General features: G+C 40.0%; 1 protein-coding gene across 3 annotated transcripts in view; it reads right to left on the reverse strand.

The window, feature by feature from the left end:
* Positions 1-9,149, reverse strand: part of LOC108232298 (F-actin-uncapping protein LRRC16A) — a 74,315-nt gene that overhangs the window by 22,008 nt on the left and 43,158 nt on the right. For all 3 annotated transcript variants that reach the window (XM_017410007.3, XM_017410009.3, XM_017410008.3), the window contains exons 10-16: positions 6,613-6,701; positions 5,678-5,772; positions 4,502-4,588; positions 3,238-3,341; positions 2,251-2,328; positions 1,653-1,729; positions 338-442 (exon numbers count right to left, since the gene is read on the reverse strand). In XM_017410007.3, coding sequence (XP_017265496.1) covers positions 338-442; positions 1,653-1,729; positions 2,251-2,328; positions 3,238-3,341; positions 4,502-4,588; positions 5,678-5,772; positions 6,613-6,701 — 635 coding nt within the window. The remainder of the gene's footprint in view (positions 1-337; positions 443-1,652; positions 1,730-2,250; positions 2,329-3,237; positions 3,342-4,501; positions 4,589-5,677; positions 5,773-6,612; positions 6,702-9,149) is intronic.

Here is a 9,149-nt window from a genome sequence, read left to right on the forward strand (position 1 = left end):
CAGGGGGAACCGTATCTGATGGGGGAACGTGGCTCGACGTAACAACAGCAACTCGAGCACATTACTGCCCCCTATATGTCAAGAGGACAAATAACACCTTTTCTGTTCAAATTGCCAACCCGCCACAGTGGCGTGTGTGTTGATCAAATTCACCCGCCACTTCAAATATTTACCCGCATTTGGCCGGTGGCGGGTGCTAATTTCCAACCCTGGTTTGTTTGGCTGGAACGTCTGGTTTATTCTATATTATTCAAGTGGCGTGGCTAATAATGAGAACTACAAATGCGAGTGCCACTGAGGGTCACTGTTCGGACCGAGAGGTGAATTATGGTCTCACTTCAGGGCCTCCGACGGCAACTTGGTCCCTGACACGTTGATGGAGCTGAGCGACTCTGCGCTGCTGAAGAAGTGCTTAAACGAGGGAGGCACCTCTTTGCCTTTCCTACAAAAAAACAACAACAAAGACAGAAGTGAAACCACCAGGGTTTGAAATATTTAGTGTTTATAAACTCCTGTGATCTAAACCATATTAACAACCTAATGATGAAATAGATCTGATAAAGACAGAGATATATTTTACCCCAAAGATGCTAAAAACATTGTCTCACTTTCAATTTTATAAAAAGTTTAAAAAAAAACTACAGACACTACAAATCAAACCAAACAATGAGTATTTTAAAAACTGAGATTTACAGAAAATCCCACTTTTGCGTCTCAAACCATTCTACTTTTCCCGTTCTTTACCATTTAATAAAGCCAAATTTTCTGTTCTGAACTCTTCCTCCCATTTTTCACCTGACTCTGCTCATCTTCCCCACAGACTACTTTCACAGCCCCTCTTCTCTTTCATAAAGTCTGCTGTGAACTCCTAAAAACTGACTGGATAAGAAGAGGTACAGCAGTTGGGAAGAAAATGCCACATTTCACCCAGGTGCTTCGCTCCAGGTGTGCACACACACTAATCCCTGGCATAGCAGCAAACACACACTTTAAATGTCACTTCTAAGACATGTGATTACACAGACCGACCAGCAGGTGTCAGACATGAACAGAGACAGAACAGCAGACAATGGCTGCTATGTTGACATGATAACAACACACTAAACATTTTTTTTTTCCTACATTCCAGTCAACGCATGATGAATAACAATGTACACACTACATCTAAGATTATATCAAAACATATTTGGGATGCAAACAAATATAGATACTGAATTCAAGGTGATTTAGCAAAGTATTCATTTGTGACCAACTACTGAATTTCATCCTTCAGTATAAACAAGCATTTACTCCTAAAAATATCATAAGTTACTGATTTTTTCTAATGTAAATTCCTATTAAAGTTTAAAGCTTATCATGAATGCTGATCTATTCGTAAAAAAACAAAAGAACAATTACTTCTTTTACCAACTAAATGGTTAAGCAGAGACTTTTGATGATTGAGTCTGATGAGTCTTTTTCTTCTTTGACATCTGTAAAACTGGACAGTCATTTTTTGTTATCTGTACCTTTAACTGGATCATCTGCAGCGCCTTCATTAATTTTGGAAAAACAATAAAAATGCACTTCTAACTGAAACGCTTCACACAAACATAACGGAAGACTAAGGAAGTGCATGCCTTCCTCTCAGTAAAACTTTGAAGGTTTCCTACCTGTGAGGGAAGACGCTCTTGGACACATTTAGAACAGAGAGGTGTTGGGCCGAGCCTCGCAGCAGGGCCGAGCAAACCTGAAACACACAATGTGACGACACGCGTAGCATCTGAGCAGTGCAGCATGTCAGACATGAGGATTTCTGCTGCTTCTCAGTGTCTGTTTATTAAGAGGTGCGCAAAAAGCATTTACATATGGTTGCACGTTAGCAAAAAAAAGCCTCTGATTTAGAGGCTAATCAATATGTTCAGTGAGTGTCTGACAGCTGGCTACATCCCAAGATAATCAATAAGCAGCATTTGGCTCTCAGACCCACATCGATACATCCTGAACAGGATTCAGAGATTCAGACAACTTCACGAGCAGCGAACTGAACGAACTCTGTAGAAATGTGATTAACGATATTAATGGCTGGAGCTTCATGTTACAGTGAGGTGCAGCTCTAACAGCGTGTGCCTGCTGAAATCTGTAAATCTGTGGCGTACGTTCAGATAAAAAGTCTTATTGATTAGCACAATGGATGGGACACTTTCCCTAATGGCGCTGCATTTAATCTAGTCACTTTTCTCCTCTCACTCAGCAGGCGGAGTGACTCACCTGATCCAATGAGCAGTCCGTGTTGGAGAGGTCAAGAGTTGCCAGGCTGTTGGGTTGACCGAGGAAGTTGTAGAAGTGCTGGAAACAAACAAACAAACAAACAAACAACATCGGACTGTTAGAGCGGGTTGAATAGTTCAAAATCTGTCCAGCCTTAAGACTTTCTCCTCACAATCATCCCACTAAATTTGATGATGTTTTAATTGGAACCAGGGCTACAGGATATTTTTAAAAAAAGAATCACAACATTATGGTTGAATATAAAGTTTTTTATCTGTTACTGTAACTACAAAAATATATATATATATATATATATATATATATATATATATATCGGCCTGAAATTCTTAAAGTACATCCATCCATCCATGTTTTGATAAATCCATGTTTTCCTCACAACACTACACGCTTTAGCATTTTAGCCACTATTATCTAAACCAGCCGGCGAGGACGATGAAGTCCATGTAGACTCCGGCGTCCAACATGTCAAGCTATTATTGGGATTTCTGTTAATGGGACCCAATTGATTGCCAAATATATTACTGGTATGCACTTTTCTGTCTGCAGCTCATATAATCGTCTCTAACATTGGCATTACATACAGTGATCCTGCAGTAACCATAGTATTTTGGTACATTGTGCCGTCCTAACTGGAACAAAAGATCTCTTAAAGTGACACAGACAATATCTGAATGATTTGATCTGATCCTCCAAAAACAATCTTAATCAAATTTAAATATTAAAGTCATTAATGCAAACAAAACTGCTCTGGTGTGAACAACTGAATGAAAAACAAAAACTAAACCCAACATTGTTATTTTTTTAACAATGAGATTAATAACACACTGCAAAATAATGAAGGAGCACCACGTTATGGAAAATATAAATTTGGGAGCCATGTTTTTGTTTTCGTCTTGTATTAAAATATGCCCATCGGTGCAGAAATTGTTGAGGTTTTTTTTCTTCTTCCTCCTTATTTTTCAGTACCTGCATGTCGTCTCCTCGGAGCATGTTCCCTGAGAGGTCCAGATGGACTAGGCTGCTGGGGATGGACGGGTTGGCACTCAGTGACTGGCATAGGCTGTTCACCCCTACGACACACACACACACACACATACACACACACACACACACACAAAGAACCCCACAGTGTCAGCATTATCCCAAGTGGTTCTCCACTGGATGTTCTGTCAGCGTATTGAAGGGAACAGCAGAAGAAATAGTGACCAGAATATGAAGCAAAGACACTCAGCCTTTTCATGCCTTTGTAAATATGAGATTTTCTTTTTTTATCTTATCGAAAACATCAAAATAAACAGACTGGAACGGCAGCGCTGCAGAGATGTCGAGCTCTAAACATTAATAAGTGCTCCGGCGCTTTTTGTGATCAGGATGTATTTGGGAGATAAACGCTGATCTGACATATCTACACTCTGAAGCCCTGACTGCATGTACGCCGTCAAGTTCTGACCAAGCCAGGCACGATGACAAGAGATGAGAACGAATGTGATAAAAGAAAGAACAATATATTCTGAACATCAAAATAAAAACTGGTATTAAAAAATGAAAAGTCCTCTGGGGCCGCAGCATACAGATGTAACCTTTGGCAGATAATCAGGGTTCAGTTTAGGAACCGTGAGCTCCATCTAACCCACACGATGGAACATGATCTCTCTTTATTGATTGCCTGAGAGCAGAACATGTTTACACGGAGTCCCACCGGGCTGTCGGGGAGTTTAAATTGGATGGAAAGGAAGAAAAATGTAACCTGTGAGTCATATTTGACCACAGACACACGTTTTGTTGCAAATAGGATCAAAACAGGCAGATGATTTTTCAATCAGAGCATTCACAGCATGTTTTTAAAGATTAAAAGGACTTCCTATCAGGTCAGAAATGGATCATCTAAAGTAAAATGCTCTGGAGAGCAGCATTCATGCTATTTAAAACAAATATAAGTCATCACAAAGGATTGGCACATATGAACCTCCTTTTTTTCCCCTATTTCCACTTACTGAGTTATTACTGCATTAATTAAGTCTTATTATTACGCCAGCAGGAGCTGCAGGCAGATTATTAGAGGATATTGTCAACTAGCACTTAAATTAATACAGAAACAAAACATCCAGCTGATCACAAAAAACAAGCTTGTGTTATTTTATTTTTTATGGCTTACAGTTGTGCAGATATTCTTGCTTTATTGTGTCAGTCACTCATTCAATCAGCTGCGAAGCAAGGAAACGGCACGTACCTTTGGGTGATAGTGAGGTTTTTGAAAAGTTTAAATGCTTGAGCCCCATACAAAGTTTGGCAAACTGAGCACCCAGTGAGGAAACACCTGCAAGAAGAAAATGAAACAAAAACTTGACCTGTTAGCTTCATTTCATGGTGCTGCAGCCTTTTACGCCCAGGCTGGATAGATTCAGACAGCTTCATTTTAAATACAAAAACCCCTTTTGCAGGCAGATTATCTCCAAACAGATGCTACTCGTCTGTATTTCTGCCCTAATAAATACTGACTTCAATGTTTTCTATAAGTAGAGGATTAGACAGCAAAGCTGTAATAAACTCAGCTTTAAATCTAAACTGCCAATTGTATCATTTCAGCACATTTTCTTGTATTAGCTGAAGAAAAAAAGACACTACTGGTTTATTTTAAATGCCCAAAAGCCCAAAAGCCTATTAATTCAAAGATAAAGCTAATTCTATTAATATAATTCTATTAATATAAATAAAACCAATGCAAGCTAACTGAGGCACTTCCATGCAACTCAAACATATATTACAGATTTTAGTTACGTTTTACGTTAAGATGAAATGAAATGCTTGACGATCCATAAAAATCTGTTTCAAAACAACATGCAAAAAAATGGATGGATGGATGGATGGATGGATGGATGGATGGATGGATGGATGGATGGATGGGTGGATGGATTTTTAGTGTCATGAATGCCTTAGGATAAAAATGATGAAATATCAAAATAGTTACAAATGTTGTACAATAAAAAGGTTATAATATAACTATTTATAGACAATAAATGAATGTGGTAAATAAATGATACAATTATTAATAATTGGTAATGTCGATTTAAGAATAAAGGAGCAGAATTCAGGCTTTATTCCGCCTTACCTTGTATGTAAATGTCTGCTAAACTGTCCTCTATTTAGATTTGCTTGAGTTTGACTGTCTTCTTTTCACAAACTGTATACACTCCCTGCTTCCTGAGACTGTTTACTTTTAAAGGGAGGTTATTTAAAACATCCAGGAAACAGACTCCATGTAAAACATATCCATCTTCGTAAGTATGTTCAGTATCATACCCATATAAAGAATGTGACACACAATCTAACCAGTGAATAAAGTGAAGAGGTGAACTTTAAACAGTGATGAATGATACGTCTGAGTAGATGGAAACATCCATCGTACCTCTGTCCTCCAGAGGGTTGTTGGAGAGATTAATGGAAGTGAGTCCTGAGCTCGGGTTGTGGGCCAGGGCAGCAGCCAGCTTCTGGGCAAACTCACTGTAGGATGTTAAACAAAACAAACAAAAAAAGTCTATTATATGTTTGTGGCTAATGAACAACAAATGTGCAATCCTCCCCCCAAGATAATCTGAGTCCAGTGAGGTTAACCAGCTCCAAACCCAACAACACCACTCTGTCAGTGCTGGTAGGAAATAAATACAGACTGAGATACAAATGTGGAGCATTATTTAAAAAAAAAATTAGATATAAAACTATGCTTCAGATTTTTTGAATTGGTGTTTTGAATAATAAATATCTTACCTGTTGTAGACAGTGCAATGAACAACCTCATCCGTTTGGACCAGGTTGATGAGCTAATGGCTAGTTTGAGTGGGGCCAAGACCAAAGTGGATTATCGTCAATTTCACAACATAAAGTAATTTAAATAGAGTTTTAAGGTAATTTTCAAGGGCAAATAGCAGCAGCAGCTAGCTGTAGCTCTTCCTGCAAGTAAATACATCTTCAGCCCAAATAATTATGTAATGCAAAAATGATGCAAAGGTGCAAAGGTTTATAAAATAGTGTTCGAATGAACAGTTATTGATGATTTTTAAGATGGTAGCAATCAGCTTCAGCCTTGGCCTCGCTCGGACCAGCCATTAGCTCGTCAATCTGTTCAGACAAACTATTCCTTCAAGCTAAGGTCATTCAAAGAGCTCTGTACAACAGGTAAAATATGTTACAGCAGAGCCAAAATAAAAAAACTTTAAACTTTTCCCTTTATATTTAACGTCATAAACATTTTAACCGTATCTCCATTACCAGTTACTGTACACTGAGCTTGTGCGGACTACTACACTTGAGTAAAAGTTTTAAAAAAAGCTGCATTCTTCTTACGTTTTGAGACCTGCGTTGTCTAGCACCAACTCTTCTAGTCGACTTGATCGAGACACCACCCGAAGTATCTGCTCACACACATCTGCAGACTGAAGACACAAACACAAGCTTTCAAGTTCTACAGCAAATGTTGTGTTCTGTCCCCCCCTATTTTTATTTGGGTTTTATATCTGTTTCATGCATGTAAAATGTCTGCAGAGTTGGTTAAATTCACATTGGAGTGAGTGATTCTCTCAAAAAGAACGTTTCATTAGTGTCGTCCAGGTTTTTCTTCCATTACTTCCTCTCTACAGGAACACATCTGTAAAACGAATGCTTAATGGGGGAACAGTTCTAACAGATATCGAGTCATTGCTTTGCACTCTACCATTTCTGACCAATAGCTGACCAAGCAGAACAAACTGGGTCTTTCTAAAATGGAGCCAAACCAGCGTGTTTCAGTCACAACGTGGCAAGAGCTGCTGCAGCACAACTCAAAATGACAAAAAGAAAAAAAAAATCCCTTTACCTCCACCATCACTCAAGCAAGAAGTGATTCATTGTACAAGAACTTCCAGAAAGCTGGATATGCTAATTAAAACCGTGCCACTAAATGCGTGTGTGTGAGGGTGGGAGCATACAAGTCATTTTTTCCATATAGGGGTATTCATGCGTGACCTGGCGACACGGGGGAGAGCGCGCTGTTCAGAGGCAGAAAGTTTGTCTTGCTGCTGTGATCTCAGCACAACAGGAGACGCAGCCCGGGGGAGCAAAAGAACTCATTTTTAGACGAAATTAAAGATTCAACAGCTGAGTGTCCAAGCTCCACCTAAATGTTCACTGACCCAGTTCACCGCGTGCTGTGTCATACCCAAACATCCTCACACACACATTTAGGAGGGGCTGCTTCAGTTTTAGAGTTTTCTCTAATTATCTGCAGTCAAAAAAAAAAAAAAATCCTAAGTTCCTCTTATGATAACACAGCTTTACTGGAACAATATTCTTGATTCAGCAATGACTTCTGTTTATTTGCAGCCTCAGTGGGGCAGAAACAGCAGGGGGATTGTCCAACACTGTTCTGCAGCGAGGAGACGAGAAACACAAGAGGACAGATAATAGAAGGAGTGAGAAAACGACAGGAAAACAGAAGAAAGAGGCCGTTGTTCGCACAATTACTTTGCTATGCCACGAGTAATAAACAAGAAGCACAGGAAGAACAGGGGGCAGGAAAACAGAAGGAAAAACAGATGAGAGAGTAGTGAATTGTAGTAGAAAAAACAAAAAAAAAGCCACTGAATAGAACCAATAAAGACGTCTGTATTTCCACAAGAACACTTGGCGACTGTCGCCAAGTGTATTGTACCAGTTACCACTCGTTAAATACCAGCTCTGTCCTGCTTCACTGTCGTGATGAAATATCACATACTTTCACACACACACATGCACACACACACATGCTGTGCAGTCTTCAGGCAACCAGAAGGCCAGTCCTCTTATCGCTGCAGTCCACTCATCTCCTCCCTCCTGTCTCAGTTTTGGCTCAACATCTTGATTAGACCAAAAGACTAAAAGCCTGATTGAACTGAGGATGAGCAGCATAATCCCTCGCTGTGAAAGCCTGCTGCGTATGTGTGAGCGAGCGTGTGTGTGTGTGTTATTTATCTTGTCAACTTCACTGAGTTTCCTTATCTGTTTATAGAGGTGGTCGGACTGTACTTGAGGGTCCGAGGCTTTTTGGATTTAGTGTTGCAGTTGCACATTTCCTTCCCAGCTACATGCACCACACACTCCTCTTAATGCGACATAGCAAATGTTCACCAGCACATGCTGTGGTTTGGGCTGCTGTAAAATTACAATTTTTATGAGTCTGCTGATGTATTTCTGACCAGTTTCCCCTTTTAAGAGCGTTTCCTGCTGTCGTCCAAGTTCTTTTTTTCTTCTTTCTTTTTTATCTCCTTTTAACTCATTGCCCTGTCATCACTTTTACCCACTCAGGTCACACACACACACACACACACCCTCCCCAGACGAACACTGAGGGCAGCTCTCGCTCTGCTGTGCAGCACTCGGCGTGTCGAGATGTCTCACACAACACTTCTTACTTACAGTTTACAGATGTAAGAACCACACCAGACTGTTTACGTCCAACAGTGTCCTGCAGCAGGTCGCTCAGTCCGACTGGCTTCTCTGTTGGTGGCCTGATGTTTTTAAATAAATTAAAAATTATTTTCCACCAATATTTAAAAGCGTGGCTTGCTAGAAAGCCCTTTAATCCAAGATACATGAAGCTCAAAATTAACGAAACGGCTGTTTTTTATTCACCAACATTGTTTTTGACAAACACGTTGTTGACTTAAAAATCACCCGCCACCATGACAGGTGGGCGAACGTAATGTTATGCATATAACTACTGTTCCCTGAAGGAGAGGAACGAGGTACAACATATGTACTATGGGATATCACGCTCCCGCGTGTCCTGGCTGAAGACACCTTTAATCACGCCTTTAGGCAAATGACGTGATGACGACAAGTGACAGCCCCCGCCTGCACTATGTAAC

This window comes from Kryptolebias marmoratus, linkage group LG16 (assembly GCF_001649575.2).
Source record: "Kryptolebias marmoratus isolate JLee-2015 linkage group LG16, ASM164957v2, whole genome shotgun sequence".
NCBI lineage: Eukaryota > Metazoa > Chordata > Actinopteri > Cyprinodontiformes > Rivulidae > Kryptolebias > Kryptolebias marmoratus.